General features: G+C 44.4%; 2 protein-coding genes and 1 long non-coding RNA gene across 7 annotated transcripts; 1 reads left to right on the forward strand and 2 right to left on the reverse strand.

Annotated features, from left to right (window-relative positions):
* Positions 1-610: 610 nt before the first annotated feature.
* Positions 611-7,227, reverse strand: HEBP1 (heme binding protein 1). The gene is made up of 4 exons (XM_031600348.2): positions 7,071-7,227; positions 6,371-6,509; positions 4,345-4,525; positions 611-3,085 (listed from the first exon to the last, which is right to left on the reverse strand). Exons 1-4 carry the CDS (start codon positions 7,146-7,148, stop codon positions 2,914-2,916), a joined length of 570 nt encoding a protein of 189 aa, XP_031456208.2. The 5' UTR covers positions 7,149-7,227; the 3' UTR covers positions 611-2,913.
* Positions 7,228-7,462: 235 nt separating this feature from the next.
* On the forward strand, positions 7,463-10,326 carry LOC149919584 (uncharacterized). The gene is made up of 3 exons (XR_016466880.1): positions 7,463-7,538; positions 8,050-8,208; positions 10,248-10,326. It is a non-coding gene; the product is annotated as an uncharacterized LOC149919584 (long non-coding RNA).
* LOC149919585 (uncharacterized) lies at positions 8,824-17,120 on the reverse strand. Of its 5 annotated transcripts, none has more exons than XM_090141005.1 (6): positions 16,965-17,120; positions 16,488-16,637; positions 14,148-14,314; positions 11,940-12,077; positions 11,408-11,537; positions 8,826-10,899 (listed from the first exon to the last, which is right to left on the reverse strand). In XM_090141005.1, exons 4-6 carry the CDS (start codon positions 12,040-12,042, stop codon positions 10,677-10,679), a joined length of 456 nt encoding a protein of 151 aa, XP_089997131.1. In that variant the 5' UTR covers positions 12,043-12,077; positions 14,148-14,314; positions 16,488-16,637; positions 16,965-17,120; the 3' UTR covers positions 8,826-10,676. The 5 variants fall into 5 exon arrangements, with proteins under 5 accessions (XP_089997108.1, XP_089997131.1, XP_089997128.1 ...); XM_090141002.1 differs by lacking the exon at positions 16,965-17,120 and adding an exon at positions 16,747-16,808; XM_090140989.1 differs by lacking the exons at positions 16,488-16,637; positions 16,965-17,120 and adding an exon at positions 16,675-16,787.
* Positions 17,121-18,837: the final 1,717 nt, after the last annotated feature.

Consider the following 18,837-nt stretch of genomic DNA (forward strand, 5'->3'; position numbering starts at 1 on the left):
CACGCAAGGAACTCCCTGCCAAAGGATGAGTATAGTAAGCTTACACAAAATTAAATGGACGCATGCATGGGATAAAGTTTATCTAGATCTAAAACATCCACAGTAGCAAAAATCACTGAGTTACATCGTACTTGAGACTGGGGGAGTATTTAGAAGTATCAGCACAGAGTTGCATTGATCCTGTATTCTGTCTCAGGTTTTCTCTACTGCCCATCACTGGAAGATACATGGACCTTTGTGTAACAGCACATAAAATGATTCTAGATGCAGCTGGACTTGGCTCTGAGCAGCCTGGTCTGGTGGTTGGCAACCCTGCCCATGGCAGGGGGATTGAAGCTAAATGATCATTGTGGTCTTTGTCAACCCAGGCCATTCTATGATTCTGTGATTCTAAGATTCTGGACAGAAGGGCGTGTTGAAAATCACAATCATGAATATCTGTCTGAATCCCAGCCCTAGGAACACACAAGTGAACACAGAGCATTCCTCATGTGAGACCCCCAGGTTTCCAAATTAGCACAAAAAAATCAGTAAGAGTTTTCCAGTGGCTGAAAGCCACAAAAAATCAGCTCCATCTCACACAGTCAGATAATGCAAGGCCACACCAGGATACCAAAAATAGCAATTTATTGGAGAAAGCACTATGACTTCTTATAGATGTAAGGTGATTAATACCCGAAACTGGCAATTTGAAGTCTTTCAAATCAACAGCTCCCACTAAGCTCATAAAGTCAACGATCAGCAAAAACTGTAATTCACATTATTGTATTTATTTAGTTAAAATCCTAGAGAACGCACACAGAACACAGGCATCTTACCTTGTACAGAAAAGGCAGTTTAGTTTGCATAAGCTTTTGATACCAATAACACTGTTTATGAAACTCTACCCTGTGTGCTCAATGCTAAAGGCCAGCAGCAGAGCTGCAGAGGCAGAGCTTCCAGAACTGGTAGCTATTGAGTCAGATGTCCTTGCTTTTTGTTCAGAAAGTGTGTGCATGTTATGAAAAAAAAAAAAAACCAAAACCAAAACAGCTTCCTCTGTACCACACTGCTGAGATGAATTTGAGAAATTTCCGGATTATGATCATTGCAATATATTTGTATCCTCAGTATCCAGAAATGACTATATCCATAGATAATCTATACGTGACTTTCAAAATCAATTCAGGAACGCATAAACAGGGCAGAACTACATCCCTCTATTCCACACTCATGCAGATAAAAACAGTTTGTGGTAAGAACAAGTCAGAAAGGCCTTTGCGTCTTAAAAAAGTCCTCCACAACCTACCATGCTTCCTGAACTCCCTTTGTTTCCCTTGATTTCCTTTTGATTTCTTTTCTCCTGTGCCGTAATAATTAACCATGGCAAACAGCTTTTCCCTTGCTTTTGTTTTTTGAAAACTAAGTACTCATCTACTTTTACAAGTCCTGACCAGCTGCTGTTGCATACAGGGAATTGAAACTCTCCTATGAGGTCCACAGTGAAGTTCTTACATGACTCAGCAAAAGAGAAAATAAAAAAAGCAAACATCAGAACTTCAGGTTTTCTCCTATTACTGATAAGATTTGTTCTCAAAAAGAAGGCACAGGTCACACAGCTCAACTGGCCAGAACCCAGGACACCATCTGAACAATTTTTTGTTCAGCTTCAGCAGGAAAATGTCTTTTGGAGAGCACCTGAACCCTGAGGCACTTTAGCATCAGAGGGGTGCAGAGCAAGGAATTGTACAAGTATCCATAGTGGCACAGTGCATGCCACCATTACAGGCATCCTGCTGCCTCCCCGGCAGAGCTGACAGCTAAAATGCTGATTTGATGCTTTCCAAGGAAAGATTGACAGCGTCCTAGTACAAGACCCATCCTTAATATTCCATCTGAAGTTTCAGAAAGGCTGCTCAGTATCTGATGTAAACCCATGTTTTCAAGAACTACCAGGCTTTCCTCCTTTACAGACAGCTGCTCAGAGTAACCCTTTTGAAACTTACTTCATTTAAGAAGAGAGATCTGCACTTACAGACATCCCACTAGATGCTCATCATTCATCAAATGCACCCTCAGATGACAAGTAATAGGTACCTGCTTTTTCACAGTCTGCATTTTTCTAATTCAATTAGAATACCATGTGCATTTCAACTTTGGTCCTTTTGTAGGCTAGTTTCAGAGCAGTATTACACACAAGTAATAGGAAGGTGATGAAATGGTGTTGGGGTCTTACTCATCACACTGTCCAGCTGCTAGCTGAGATCAGAACACAACAACACAATCTAGAATGTCCTATTTCAAACAGAAGGGACAGTGGCAAACAGAAATCTTCCTCCAAATAACTTTTTCCAGTCAGATGACAAAAATGTTGCTTCCCTGTACACTATAAGAAAACGTAAAGAATGCTTATTTTCACTGCATTGTTTTGGTAGCAATGCTGATGTCCCTCACGTCCCTTTATATTGCTTTTTCAATTGCACAGACGCTTGCAGCATCTTACTGCTGCAGCAAGCTCAAGATGATTAAAAAAACCTGTATGCACTCTCATCATATTTCCCTGCCTGCCTCAGGTAAGACTAATAGACTGCCAGCACTTGGACATGACTCCTGTCAGGAACCAGTCCTGGTAACTGATTACTTCAGCTGCCTCAGCATTGAACTTTGGGAGCATGAGGAAGATAAAAGCAAGACACTGTGAGATCATGAGAGTCTGTGATTGAGAACTTGGTCTGCAATGAAGGAGCAGGATCATCAGGTGAGTGTGCAGTATTCTTTCTTCTAAAATTGTTAGTCCATAAAAGACCAAGGCATGGGTGTGAAAGAGGATAATGGCTTTCTGCCTCTGCCAAACTGTTAGTTCATTTTGAAGAGAAGATAGACAGAGTATGGGGAGCCTGTCGGTGCAAGGCAGCATCACTGGGATCCAGATGCTCATTCTTTTACAAACCAGACCTCATTGCGTCTCCCGTAAGGCTTCATAGGGGGGTCGTAACCATTGCAGAAGTAGAAATCCTTGCGGTACGCAGCTTCGCTTCCCAGAGCAGTCTTCAGTTTGGCAGCGTAGTTCACATAGTCCACCTCTTTGGCATAGCCACCAAACTGCCTGTGATGAAATGAAAAGTGGAGAAGAGCTAAGCAGTCCTGGAAGAGCATGGAAATAAAGAGAACAATGTATAGATATAATGTATTTAGGAACTCATTTCGATCCAGGTCCTGTCAGGATGCACTGGTGCAGGCAGAATTCTTTGGGAACCAGCACACTTTATCTGCCACAGATCAATAGTCTCAAAGGTTACACAGCCAGGGTAGAGTTGACAAATCCCATACAGACCCATATCTATCAGTCACTAGAACAGGCCTGTCCTTTGAATGAGTGCCATATCAGAGGAACAGTTTCTCAGAGCACAAAGTTATCTCTAAGCCAGCTCAGTCCACAATCTTTCACCAATGCTGTCAACAAAAACGTTCACTGGGGTGTGAATAACCACCTCCTGGAAGCAAGATTGAGGGACGAAGGAAAAAGGGAGTCAGGGCATAGAGATATTAGCATGTTATTTAAAAGTGATGGCCTGGAACCCAACTGTTTTATGCTAATCTCCCACCAACAGAAACTGTTCCCACATCAGCCTACACCTTGTGGCCCTGCCTTAGGGTTAAGGTTTGAGATAAAATAGCCAGTTACAGCATTAGCAGCCCACACCTGCAGCAAAGGCCAGCTGCAGTCACAGGCACAGGAGGAGCCAGCAGTCTGACAGTTCAGTCAGCCAAAAAAGTTGAAGAAAAGAGTCAGGGGTACATCCCATGGTAAAGAGCTTCTTGCTACTGTGATGCTAACTCAAGTTCAGCTTAAGCTGGCCAATAGCTAAAGACGTTCTTAAAGTGATCTGAAGCAATGCAATGGCTGCCTGTACCCATGATGGAGACTCTGGAATTTAGGCCTCAGCTGATTCCTATAATCCGGTGGGAATCACATTAAGGGACATGCTTGATGACTAAGAATCATCGTGATCCCAGAAAATGGGAAAAACGAAGGTTTTCAGAGATTATAAATGACTCAGTCCCTTCATACTCACCCTCCCCAGTTCTTCACCTCCTCTAGTGAAACAAAAAAGCCTTTCAGGGCTAACCCTAACTTATTTTCTCAATGATAAAAAAAAATCCATATTCCAAATCTGTGCAGCATTAATCATGACAAGAAATGACATAAACCATGTGCCTTCACAGTCTAGAAGGATCCCTCTACATCCTAACACATGCATCCCTTGTCCCAGAAATCACCAGTAAAGTCAATACTAGCCCTCATAGCACCCTAAAAACCTCAGCATTTCGGAAATCCTGGAAATCCCAGGATCTGTTCCTTACGTGGAATAAATGGTCATCCCTTGTCTCTCTTCAATCTTAATACTTTCATCACTTGGACAGGGAGGACTGGCTTGAAATTGGTTCGGGATTCGCAGATAGACCTTCACTTTCTGCTGTAAGGAGCCATCCTCAGCAGGAAAAGCAGTGATGGAAACTGGAGCAGTCATGCCCATTCCAGCGCCTGAAAGAGAGGCAGAGAAATTACTACAGAAGCCTAGATTCTTGGGAACTCAAAGCATTAACAGGGCTCAGAAAAGCTAATTTTGGTTTAGAAGGCTCCTCATCGTGATCTCTTTGCACAATCCAGCTGAGAGACTGGGGTCCTTTGGGGTAGGCAGAAGAGCTTTTAAGCTCTTCCTTACACCAAATCTCTCTTTTGCTTTCTATACAGGGATCCTGGGAGCTAAGGATCCCCAGTGACCTCTGGATGGCTCTTCATTAATGGTCCTGGTTTTGTGGCTCTCACTATACAGCTCACGTCACCAAGATGCTCTTTTCTGACAAATCCCCTCTAATACAACAAGGCCTACAGTTCTGGTGCAGTGGCATATTTGTAACTGAAATATTTAAATATATGAGTATTTACAACATTATCATCTGTACTTAATGGTAAGGCTACAGTCAACACTGGGCAACAGAAACTTTCTCCTAAACCCTTCCAAATGCTTCCAGAGATCCAACAAGTTCCAATGCCCCAAAACTCAGAGACAGTCTAGCTTTCAGGAGCACTGTCCATGTTCTCCTCTAGTCTGTAGCAACAGCACACCTCTTGTCTGTTTCTAAGATGTACATGGCACTCAAGAACGTTTTTCTTCCCTCTTTTTCTTTCAGCAGTTGTGAACCTACAACCTTTAGGATTAGGCATTGAAATGGCCAAGACCAAGACATCCTTCTCATTTATTTGTATGCTCTGATACCATACCTTTCTCCTAACCATGTTGTGGAAGGTACCTTTTCCTCTACAGCAACAGGTGATCATCACCTTTCTGAAACTGTAAACACCGTTCCTTTCCCACTCAGCTCCTATTCCCATACAGACTGTATAAGTCCTTCTACCACATGCTTGAGAAAGGTATGAAAGTCAGAGTATATGCTTCAGATCTTCTCTGTGGTCTTATCATCCTGTTCCAGATGATTACCGATGCACATACTTTAGTAAGCTGAGAATTAGAGGCAATCACCTGGAAGTGCCATTATAAAACACTGCAAAGCACTATTAAAAAGCAAGCTCACTGTTCATTACTCTTTCATGAATAAAAATCACCAGAGTATACAATAAAAACTCAAGGTCATAAAAGTTATCTAGTTGCCTACAAGGGCAGGCTTTCTAGGTGTGATCACAGAACCGAAGCACTCCAGTTACCCTGGATTTCATTAGCTACCACCATACAGCCAGCAGGCTGTGACGAGCACGTGTGTGCCTGTCCTTGCAGACCTCATTGCACTCTACATCTTCCTGAAGGGAGGTTGTGGTGATGAGGGGTTTGGCCTCTTCTCCCAGGCAACGAACAGGACTGGAGGAAATGGCCACAAGCTGTGCCGGAGGAGGTTTAGATTGGACATAAGGAAGAACTTTTTCTCTCAGAGAGTGGTCAGGCACTGGAATGGCTGCCCAGGGAAGTGGTGGAATCACCATCCCTGGCAGTGTTCAAGAGGCATCTGGATGAGGAGCTACAAGAAATGGCTTAGTAGCTTGTGGTAGTAATGGTAATGGGAAGGTTGGACTAGATGATCTTGTAAGTCCTTTCCAACCTTGTGATTCTATGATTACCCCAGCAGCAAAGTAATGCAAACATACTTAAAAAAGCAATCTTTGTGATGTTATCCTGAGAGAGGAAAGAGAGGAGTGGAGTCATAGCATGACCTGGCTGGACACCTTATCCTGTAGGTAAGTTGACTGCTCTCAATGAGGGACCATGCTCAGCTTAGACCTCTAGTGAGGGGGCCACATGGGCTGCAGTGACACCAGCTCTATCAATGGGGCTCCCATTAAACAGCCACTACAGCTGCCCAGCGAGCATCTCACCTTTGTCATTGCTTCCTCCAACATACTTGAGGAGCTTCAGTGCTGCTTCCTTTGAGGCTTCATCAAAGGGCTTCCCCATCACCTCCACCACAGCAAACTGCCCACCTTCACACTCCCTCTCCTCGTAGCTGAGCTGCTCCTGAGGGAATTGGGATTTTTTAGTCTGGAGGAGGTGCAGGTGAGACATTATTGCTCCCTATAACGACCTGAAAGGAGGTTGTGGTGAGGTGGGGGGTCAGCCTCTTCTTCCAGGTAACAGTGATAGGATGAGAGGTGATGGCCTCAAGTCGCACCAGGGGAATTTCAGGTTGGATATTAGGAAAAAGCTCAGAAAGAGCGGTGCTGCAGCGGCACTGGCTGCCCAGGGAGGTGGTGCAGTCACCGTCCCTGGAGGTGCTCCAGAACCGTGTGGATGTGGCACTGAGGACATGGTCAGTGGGCACGGTGGGGGTGGGCCGGTGGTTGGACTCCGCGATCCTAGTGGTCTTTTCCAACCTTAGTGATTCTGTGCTTCTGTGACGGCGAAGGACGAGAAGGGGAAAAAGAAGCAGCTGTTCCCACCCTTCCGAGCCCGCAGGCAGGCACTGCCCCGCACCCCGTCCCGGGCCGCTCAGCCGCCGCCGAACACCACCCAGCTGCGCAACGGGCGGCCCCGGCAGCCCCGAGCTGCGCCCCACCGCCTGCCCGCCCCGCCGCCTACCTTCTCCCCCTTGCTCAGCACCCGGTAGGGCCACGTCTCCACCGTGCTCAGCAGGGAGTTCTTGATCATGCCCAACATGTTGCCGTCTGGCCCGGCCCGTCACACCCCGGGCGAAGGGGGAGGGTCCGCGGGCGCTCCGCCGCCCGCAGCGCGCAGCACGACCGCCAGGGGGCGCCCGCGGGCCACGGCGGTGACCCAGAGGTGGGGAGGTGGGGGAGGCCGAGCGGAGCGGATCGCCGTGCGGGTACGGGTGTTCGTCTGGGGGAGGGGAGGAAGCTGGGGAAGGGAAATGTAAGAAAAGGGACGCACTGACAGAAGTGTGTAATGCTTAGCATGTATCCTTAAAGAGCGGAAAATAAACGGTAAATGTGACATTAAAGCATTTCCCTCTAGAGACTTGTGAGCAGGCAAAGCAGTTTGAGCGCTGGATGTGACCATCTGATCCAGCTTGACGTGGGCTGTCACACAGTGAGTGACAGGAGCTGCTATCCATAGCGACAAGGCCACAGATCTGGTCATTTATTTACCATTTGTATAATTGGGTTCATTCACCATTATGCAAGAAGTTTGAAATCTGTAATCCATGATGCACGCTGTAACTCACTTCTGGTAGTTTGTTTTTGGGGGGAAAAAAAGTGAATTTCTCTCTTTAGATGGGGAGTTTTGACAAAAATACCAGCGTGCACCTATCTGTGTAGGAATAGGTGGGCTGGGTCAGACCAGATGTGTACCTTGCCCAGTCCTTTGCCTGTGGCAAAATCTGTAGGTGAACATCTTGGTAGAAAGTGAAAGCATGCAGTGATCAGGCCTGGCCTCGCAGCTCCAGCCATCCATGAAGTCCTGTCTTGCTGTTTCAAATAGTCCTGGATGGATTTTATATAACTTCATAAAATTTCTGATTGCCTGATGAGATGCTCATGTCTGAAATACAAATAGATAATGAAAGCTGACATTTATGTTGTGTTCTTCCTCCACATAGGCCAAGGTGGGTAGTATTCAGCCTTGAGGAAAGTACACAAAGCAGCCCCTGGAGGGAAATGTACAGCTGATGCTGCAGTGCTGCCTCGTGGCTCCGAATGCAGAACAGTGAGGAAGAGGTTGATGGGGTCTTTCTCTCCTCTTATTCCCTGTTATTTGGGTAAATATATTCTGAAATCAAAGTAGTCTGCATTTCTTTAGAAATTAACTTGAAAGCTTTGCCTGCAGAAATTATGATGAAAGCTTTGACTGCAGTTATCATGAAATGGCAGAGTTCAGGATCCATAGGAGGATCATTGCTAGGGTGATGTATAGCAAGCTCAGTGTACAGGACTTTAGGAGAACAGACTTTAGCCTCTTTGGGGATCTATCTGCGTGCTAGAGGACTGTGGGACAAAGCCCTGAAGTGAAGAGGGGCCCAAGGAAACTGGTTGATATTCAAGAATCACCTCTTCCAAGCTCAGAAGCAATGTGCCTCAACAAAGAGGAAGTCAGGCAAAAACACCAGGAGGCCTACATAGATGAACAAAATGCTCCTGGCCAAACTCAAACACAAAAAAAGAGACCTGCAGGGAGTGGAAGCAACAACAGGTAGCCTGGGAGGAATGCAGAGAAATTATCCAAGCAATGAGGGATCAGATTAGGAAAGCTAAAACCCTCATAGAATTAGATCTGGGCAGGGACATCTAAGACAAAAAGAAAATCTTCTGTAAGTATGCTGGTGACAAAAGGAAGATTAGGGAAAATGTGACCCCCTCTGGAAGGAAACAGGAGACTTTGTTACTTCGGACATGGAGAAGGCTGAGTTACTCAGTAACTTTTTTCCTCAGTCTTCACCAACAAATGCTCTAGCCATGCTGTCCAAGTCTCAGAATGCAAAGGCATGGACTGGAAGAATGAAGAACCACCACTATGCGAGATCAGATTTAAGATCATCTGAGGAAGCTGCAATGAACAACTGATGGGATACATCCATGGCTCCTGAGGGAACTGGAAGATGAAGCTGCTAAGCCGCTATCCATCACATTTGGGAAGCTGTGGCAGTCCAATTAAGTTTACAACAACTGGAGAATTTATACATGGGAAATACTTACCAGACTGTTTCATGCATTCGTACCTCTCCCCTACTCCCTGCTCAAATCCTAGATCCCAGCCACAATCTTCCTGTGTTAATTCTAGTCCATCTTGAAGGATGACATACAAAACTAAATGCTCCACTTTCCCTCTTGAAGGTATTGTAGTGTCACTGAACTACTTTCCGTATACTCAGGCATTGGGAAAACTTAAAAACCTAGTGTGCATACTCACTGTTTATAACTAGAATGTGTCTGCAAAACAACTGTCTGACCAGATTACCCCACAACCATTTAGAGATAATCCATTCCTTATTTTTATTCTCATAAAGTGCTTTAAAAATAGTTTATTTTTCTCTCTGGCCTTTATACCTATGTTTCAACAGATTGCAGGCATGCCATTAGCTACAGTGCTGGATAGAAATCTCTGTATTAAATTTGCCTTTAGAGGTCTGAAGAGTAAACCCACCCTGTCCTCTGTTCAGTGCATAACTTGATTTCTGCACCATGTTTTTTGTTACCGGTTTTATTACCAGGAAAGCAAAGACGAGCTGAAAGCAAAGCATGCTCTGTACACCTGAGCTTTGGGAGTATGTAGTTCTTCTTTTTCTACAGATCTTAATTGTGCTGAAGGATATGGAGGTTGATATTTGCATGTGGAAAAGATACTCTGTGAATAAGACATCAGCTGATTTACCAGCCAGACACCAATTGAATTACTGATGATTTCTGGGACTAAGCTGTTTCCTAAGCTATTTTGGAAAATCTTTGTTGACATCTACTAGGTACCAAAATTGTTTTGGAGAAACATCACCTGTTTTCAGAGGATCTTGGCAGAAGTCACTGTGATGCCATTCACAGTGTTGGAAGTTATGGGCATATCTATTGCATAATGCTTTTGGTGACCTCCTGCAGGTAGCCAAAAGAAAGCTCATTGAAGAAGATAGGTGTTCAGCTTTGGTCTCAAGAATCTGACATATCATCACTCTTGAAACAATACGCAGAGTCCAAGGTTATCCAACTCTACCCACTCTCTGAACATGTGAATGGGGCATTCTTTGCATTGGTGGAGAATAGGTTAAGGCTATATTTTAAAACATAACTTTCTCTCCCCCTCCTTACCCAGCTGGAAGTGCAAAGCCCTAATCTATCTTCCTGCATTCATCCGGCATTCAGCACTTCTGAAGATTGAATTCCCCAGCTGTTTCTGACAGAGTGCTGTGAAAATAGGACAGAGAAATTCAGCTGAACTTTTTAAAAAAGAGCTTACCCTGGTAAGCAGAAGGAATGACAGCATAACCTAAAGGTATTCGCACTCAAGTAGACCAAGTTTCTCAACTTATTTTGCATAGGACACAAAACAAACATCACTGAAGACCAGGGTCAGATTTGACCTACTGACCTTGAAATAAAACAACAACATGCAGAAGTGCTGGTCTCCTTGGTAAAGTCATTTCGTATGTGCTTTAGTTTATTCTGTCTAGCAGTGTCCCATTGAGAAAGGCTTAAGCAGGTGCAAAAAAATAAAGGTTTTTCTTTTTTTGCTGGTAGAGAGTTAATTCCTCTGAAGTCTCCTGCGCGCAGGCAACCTTCTCCTATGCATTGGGAGTCTCCGCAGCTGAGTATTTCCACGCCTCTGGCTCTGCAGAGCGTTAACTCGGATGGGAAGGACAGCTTTGTTGATGACATTGAGCCTTTCATTCAGTTCTTCTAGCCTTTTCCGTATTGCCTGGACTTCCCTCACAAGATTCTCCACAGCCGCAGAAACAGGACGGAGACTGCAGAGAAAGTAAGACAGAGAGTAACTCTGAGGACTATTCTTGAACGTGCAACATAAATTGCTAGCCCTTGTGTTTCTTGAAGAAGGGATGGCCCTTCATGCTGAAAGGGCTGCAAGCAATTAGTTAAAGGATGCTTCCAAAACTTCAGTACTTCCAAAACCATAGTGCTGGTCCATTAACAGACCAACTTCTTCTCCCTGCACAATGGCCAAGTCCATTAGTAGATCTGTAACACAATTCATTTTTCCAGCCTGTTCTCACAGGATTGAGGTGCTGAGGACAGAGTAAATTTTATTCAGAGTAATTCTTACAGCCAGGGCAATTGGGAACATTTCCCAATAAAGTGTGATCAGGTAGGGTGCCCAGAGCTGCCAGCAAAACAAATACCAACAGTGGGATTCATCTCTCTACACTTGAACAACTTGAAAGTTAAGGAAGATTAATCCTGGTGAAGGTAGGACTGCTAGGGGAAGTCTAAATCTTGCCTCCAGATGAAGGGAATTACCTGGAGATCTCCGGCAGCAAAGACTCTGGGTTGTTCAGCAGGATGTGTTTCATTTGCCAGAAGATGCTGTTTCCCCATTTCTCAAGTGTTTGAGTAATGCTGTTAATGCCTCCTATGTTGACTTTGTCAGCTAAGTTAGCAGCATGGCCATGGAAGGGAGGAAAAGAAGTTTGACAGAACAAGAAAATATGAGCCAATAATCTAAGTTTAATTCCCCTCCCCTTCACCTCACCAGTGAGTTGCAGTGAAATGCCAAATATTAAACATATGAAGGATCTAAATTAAAAAGTAGATAACTCTCCCTCACCGCATATTTCTCTGCCTTCTGTTGCCAGAGTTTTCTGCTGTCACTGGATGCCCCAGCTGACTATTTCTAAAATCATTTTTCTCCAAAAGTCTCAGCAGCTACCCAGGAATCAAGAAAGAGCACTCATGAATGAGCAGTATGTGTCCCACTTCAAGGACAATATAGGCAAATCTTCAGCCCTGAGTTAGCAAATCCCTCCCATGTTGACCCACCACCACCTCTTACCGCCTTCTCTGTAGTCCCATTTCAGATTGTAGTCCAGAAAGTCCTCCTGGGATTTACTGCAGGGCAAGAGGATGAAGAAGAGGAAGAGAGGAAGAGTCACCATGATGGTGGTTCGTAGGACCTTGACTTTCCCCTGCTCTGTGGAGACAGAAAATCTTGCTAGCTGCTTTATTTCTCTCTTTCCTCTCTGTCTCTGTCTCCCATCTGTGACCTGAACACCAAATTTCTCTCTGGTAATGTATTTCTTTGAAATATTTTTCAAGCTGCTCAGCATGGCTTCTACAGAAACAGAGGGACTTTTTTTAAAGGGCACAAAGCACCTTACTTTTTTTCAAGCTATAGAGTGGTATGGAGATGCTTCCTCAGTGGGCAGCAGCCGGGAAAGTAGCTTCACTTTGTATGTAGCTATGCTAGGATAGCACCTAGCACTTATTTGCTATAAATGTTATGTGAATGTCGAGGGGAGGCACTAAGAGACACAGAAATTATTACACCCCTGTTTTACAGTCAGAGAAAGCAAGGCACAAACTAGCAAAGCAATTCATCAAGGATTCAATATGGGCAAGAATAGGAAATTGTTCTCATTGACCTTATTCACAACCCAGTAGCATAACTGAGACGTTGCCTTGTGATGGGGTCTCAGACAAAATACAAGCAAACAAACACCTAAAAAACCAAAGCCACATGCTGTCTCTACTTTGCCCCAGTACCTGGGGGGGTCTGTTCCTTATCTTTCAAGTTCACCATCATTTCAAAGCACATGGAATTCAACTCTAGCCTATAGGCCCTCCTGGATGTGTACCATTTCTGAATGCAAGGGAATAGGTTAGTCTTTCCGCAGCTTCTTGTCATGCTAGTTTGTTATTCTGTCTTGAGTATGTAGGCCTTCAGTGTTGAATTCGATATCTTTTTTTTTTTTTTATGTCACAGACAGCTGTTCTGGTAGAAACTGGCTGGAAATATCAATTATGCACATATTGCACAGAGCAAACAGAAAATATGAATTGCCAAGTTCATGAGTTTTAGTGATGATTTCAGTCATCTGTAGTCACAGTGATGGAAAGCTTGTGCAAGAAGCAGGCACATTCAGAAAACTCAAATTATTCCCTCGTTTGTATACATGCATCAAAAGTCTAAGACCTTGCTGCAAAATATGGGGACATCAAATTGCTTTTTTACTATCATATAACCCTCATTTCTAACCATCTGGGAAGAATTCAGCCACCTCAAAACCTACTGGGAGCTGTACCAAATAAAGCAGAACATAAATAAATCCTTTTACTTTGCACTGTTCTTACATTTAATCACTTGTGTATCTTAATTGAAACTGCATTTATTTTTCCATATATTCAAATACAGTAGTATGAATATAGCCATACTGATGGAAAATGTCTTGCTATTCTAAAAATATTACTTTCCACCTGTCAGGATGTACTTTGCATTCAGTATTCTTCTTTTAATTGCAGTGTTCATTTAAAGGAAAAAAAATAAATTGCCTTCTTCCTATCTCACACATACACACACCTCTTCCTCCCCCAGCTCACCCAGAGTGAGCTGCCAGAATGCAGAACTCTAAGAAAGTTTGATGATGTCTCTGAGGCACATAAAGAAACAGTCTCTATGGACGTTCTTGAAACTATCTGCACTGACACCTCAACCCCTCTGCCTCTCCAGTCTTCCAGATAAATACTCAAGCCTTTAGACTTTTTTTTTTTCTTTTTCTTTTGATGACTATGCTGCACATTCCTTTTTAATCTTCCCTGATGGGAAAGGACTTACTAGACAACAATGTCTCTAATTGGAAACGATTTTAAAATGCTGCCAACAACAAGGGGACAGTGTGGCCTTCCAGCTCATTTTAAGACATCCTGAAAAGACTGGCCATTCCTTACCCTTTCCACATACCACCTGTTTCAATACCCTAGGGCTGGAATACTTTGATCATTCTGTATTTAATAAAAGCAGGACTGTGATGAGTTCCACCTGCATCTAGTACTGAAAGTCCAGCTGACTTGACCTCGAACTTTTCAAAGCATCAAGCATCCAAATGGATCACAAGACCAACATGTTCTGTTTGCAGAGTCCCTCAGGGACCAGTTTATTTGTAGCTTTGTTACCACATTTTTGAGTGCTTGCTGTAATTTGGTATCAGGATAAACATCAGGTTGTAATCATTTTGAAATAGGTTTCCATATCTGAGATACTTACACAGAAATCAAGCTGTCTTCTCTCTCTTAGGTGGAACTGTAGAGGGCAATAGGATATTTGCTAGGAAGGTTTCTAGCAGAAAAAGTCTGCAGGGTCATCTGTAATAGGAACCAGATGCCAAGCCCAAGTATGTCTTCAAAACTGTCACAGCGTTGCACTGGATAATACTGTCAGGGTAGAAAGCAGATTCACAAACACTCACACATTTTTGGATGAAAGCTCTTTTCTAAGTCTAGAGAATAACAATGAGGTAGTAGCCTTGTTACTGCTACTACTAATTACAATAATATGGCATGTTCTCTGACAGAAAATTACATCATGTCCTGTCCTTGGAGCGGGGTAAGCGTGGTGATTCACTGTCTTCATGTGAAAGCAGTGAAGACAGACACACTCATCTCATTATCACACAATATTTTTTTCTTCTTTTCATCTCTCAGTTCCTCACACCAACATGATAGAAAAGCTCCACAAGCCAAATACCCTGAGCGCAGCACAGCCAGGATAGCTGTTGTGCTATCCAAGCCTGAATCCCTGCCCCAGAGCAAAGGAGCACTGCCAGAATCTGAGCAACCATCCCTGTGCCCCACTGTCACTCACCCCTTCAGTCTCTATCTGCTATACTCCATTTCCAGTAAGCACACAGCAGGGAACAATGACAGAGCACTGAGATTTCATTGGTAGCCACCCCAGATTTCGACACAGAGAGAGGAAAGCAGGCAATGGCTTGAGTTCCTTACTACCCATGGGCTGTGCTGGCTGCTAGGATGTTGGGGAATCATCCAGGTTATGCTCTCCCAGTGCCAAACGCAGCTTCCTTTTGGAGTACATGCTATCCCTGCCTCAGACAAGTGAGATGTTGCTGAGTGGTTCAGAGCTTGCCTGCCCTTGTGCAGCAAGGAGGATTGAAACCTTTGCCTGCACTTCTAGATGCTCTGACCATACGCTCTCCTGATGCCATATGTGAGCATCCATTGTGTTAGATAAGCACATGCTTGCTTTGAGGTGAGGGCTTTGTTGGTTAGAGTTAGCAGTCACTGTGTGATACATCAAATGAAGGATTTTTTGCTGTAATATTGGGCTGCCAGTGAATTAGCTTTGTGGTTTGCATTTGAGACCTGTTCTACTCTCATAATTTTCCCAAGTCCCTTTCAAGCTGCTTTCAAACTAAAGCTGAAGAGTGATACTGGATTTGGGGGTATTAGCAGAGAAATAAAATATATTTCTAAATGAATCAGGGAGTTTGTTCTCAGGTAAGTCATAAATGCATAAAATATAACTTCTATCCCCAGTAAAGTAATGGACATTTAAACAACAAAGTAAGTGTAAGACTCTCAATTTTGTAAAGAATCTCAAGATATAATAAGGATGTTTTGGAGGCTACTAGAACTTTTCTGTCTTTATTTCCATATAAAATACTTTAAGGATATTTTAAGGTTATGTTACTTACACGCAGCACTGAAATTTTCTGTTTTATGTATAAAATCAAGGAAGTTTTAGGCGCTATAAAATAAACAGTTACACATAAAAAAAAAACATTTGGTAGCTGCACGCAGTATCTCAGTTAATGCCAGTTCTGCTAGAGCTCCCAAGCTAGGATTCTGAAAAGACTGAGCTTTGTAGAGGAGAGAGCTGCCAAGTCTGTAAGTTCAGAATAAAGAAGGCGCAAGCCCTCCCTATGAAGCGGATGGCATTTGTTAGCTCTCCAAGCAAAAGAAGGGGGTAATATCAACATTAGCATATGGCTGCAGTGTTATGTAATGGTGGAAACATCAAGAAAAATGCCAAAAGCAATTTAAAAATTGGAGCCAACAATGTTAACCCAGCTGCTCTGATACATCTGGAATATCACCTGTTACAAAAGCCCTTATGAAGAATCCCTCGGTTTAGATGCATGTGAGTTAAATGCTGTATGTTGGTACACATTCAGATGCCTCTTTGGGTTACTCAGCCATAACAATACCTTTACATTTTCAAGTTTGACAACAAATTTGACTTAACACCAGAATAACAGTAATGCTTTTGCATATAATTAAGAGTTACACTGCTCATTTTCTACCTGGATGTTCCATGAGATCAGAGCACCCAAATCCAGGTGCAAACACACATCCACTGCAAATCATGACATCAGTCAAGTACATTTTGAGGAGATAATACAAGTTTTCTGCCTCTTCTCCAAGTGTACCTGCCTTGTCAGGATGTGTCTCATCTCCATCTTCCACTTACAGCTCCCTCCTAAGAAATTTCCTCTCTCTCCCTGGATAGGCAAATACAGTTCTGGCACTCTCCACGCCTGTCTGTCTGTCTGTCTGCCTCAAAGGATCTGCTCACTTTTTCTCTCACCTCTGTTCTCTGGAAATGTAGATAGCAATCCTCCAGCCTCCAAGTCTATACCACTCTGCACACATTCTCTAATCTCCTGAGCCTTCAATCCAACAAGCTCTTTCCTAGGCACATGGAGTCATCTCCTCCTCAGGAAGAAAGCAAGCACTCCTGGAAAAGAAGGCAGAGAAGGGCATACAGGCATTACCTGCAGTCTTGAGGACAGTCCTTCTGGGATGAGACTTCCAAATCTCTGCCTGCCTGCTCCTCTTCTCCTTACCACCCCCTCTGCATTTCAGCTTGCACTGAATGACGTGTCCCTCGTCATTTCCCTGCTCTTTGCATTCCCACAGCCTTTTTGTGGAGCCTGCTCCAGCTGCACCTCTCCTGCCCTTCCCTCCCACTCCTGCAGGCTGGCCATCCTCCCACGCATGGTAGCCTCGTGGGAAGGGAGGGAGCATGGACCCCCCTTGAAAGCAGCCCTGCCCATGAGGATACCCTTATCTCTCTTTGCTGCTGGTTCTTATAGGCAGTGCTCAGCCCCTCCAGCACAGCTATCCGCCTTCTCCTAGTCACACTTTCCACTATGCGCTTTTCTTCTCTGGCTGCTTGAACCCTCCAGCCATCCAGCCACGAATTAGTTCACCATGTTGTTCCTGCCTCTTAGCAAGCATGCCAATTAATTCCCTGCTGATTAGTTCACTCCCAATGTGCTCTGCCAAATCTATTTCTGGTGGAATAAACAAGGAGGGATGAATCGACAGCAGGGTTATTATTTTTTTCCCTGCTCCTCCTCTTCCAGGTCTGTGCCTGCCAAGGCTAACATGCTCAGGTCTGATCAGCACTAGACAAAGTGATTCCCAAAGAAATGCAAGGTATTAAAAGGATGATTTTTGTGAATCGGGAGATGAGGCCTCGGATCTGATCTCATCTGTGTCACACTGACATTTTTCAGTGATTTGAGGATGTGCAGCCGCTGTGGCCCTGAGCAACACAGTTCCTGCACATCTAGGCTCATGACTAGACCTACGGCACTGCTTGCAAGTGCAGTAGCCAAATCTGCATTCTTCCTTATATTACTTATCCAGTATCAGCTGGCAACAACACCCTCTCTGCTTCCTGACCAGGCTAATCTGATTTAAAACTCTGCTGTCCGTGGCCAAAATGTCTGTGCTAAGTAGTGAAAAGAAAAAAAAAAAAGTCCTTTTCCAGAGGGCAAAGGATTGTCCAGCCACTCAGAATAAAGTCCCAAGTCCAGAAATAACAGAGTAAGAGGCTGCATGCAAGTTACAGTAAGAGCCAGATCCCCAGCTGGAATGGACTCAGCATTGAGGTTGCAGCAGGGCAGTGCTGGTTCACGCAAGGTGAGGAGGTGGTGGGCACCCCAAAGAGTGGGCTCTTCCTGAGCATATCTATAAACATCAGCCAGTGCTTTGCCAGCCCAACTCATGGAAGAGATCCACCACCAGGGCTACCCGTTTCTCTGACACTGGGCACTAACAATTCAGGCTGCTCTTGCCTGCCCCAGTCCCACTGGCTCCATCTCAAGGAAATTTCCGAGAAGACGGCCCTATTTCATAGCCATGCTACTGATGCAGTACGACACTCAGTTGCAGAGTTATAAAACACCAGTTTTCAAAAGCAGCAATAAAATAAACAGGCTTAACACAAACCAGCCTCCGGAAGAACTGAAAGGTTGTTTTGTCAGGCTTCATGCAAGCAAACAAAATGTCCAGGCAACAAGCAAATAACCCAATCATCTGTCTCCAGCTGTTCCCTGTTTAACACTGGGCAAATGCAGTCTGATCATGAGGGGACACTAGGACACAGATGAGCCCTGAATGAACCTGCTGGGATATCCAGATGAATACAGCAGGGCACACTGAGGCACCCCAAGTCCAGACTGTGCTGGTGAAGGGTTGTGCTCAGCATCGCAGACTTGTGCTGGCAGCAGAATGTCTCTGTGCAGTTCTTGGGATTACTGGAGGTAAAGAACATGAGGGGGCTGCAATGCTTTCCTTCTCTGCCTCCTGCTTGCTACTGTTCACATTTCCAGTAGTGTGAATGAGGAGCACTTGCCAGCTCAGACAGGGACACCAGCACCCGTTTACCACCACTGTACTGAGCTAGGCAGAGATCAGGAATTTCATTAGTACAATCAAACAACGAGAAACTTGCTGTTTCCCTTCCCTTCCCTTCCCTTCCCTTCCCTTCCCTTCCCTTCCCTTCCCTTCCCTTCCCTTCCCTTCCCTTCCCTTCCCTTCCCTTCCCTTCCCTTCCCTTCCCTTCCCTTCCCTTCCCTTCCCTTCCCTTCCCTTCCCTTCCCTGGTTTGACTGCCTGAGCTCGTGAAAAACTGCACACTGCTAAAAC

This window comes from Phasianus colchicus, chromosome 1 (assembly GCF_987193195.1).
Source record: "Phasianus colchicus chromosome 1, bPhaCol1.hap1.1, whole genome shotgun sequence".
Lineage (NCBI taxonomy): Eukaryota > Metazoa > Chordata > Aves > Galliformes > Phasianidae > Phasianus > Phasianus colchicus.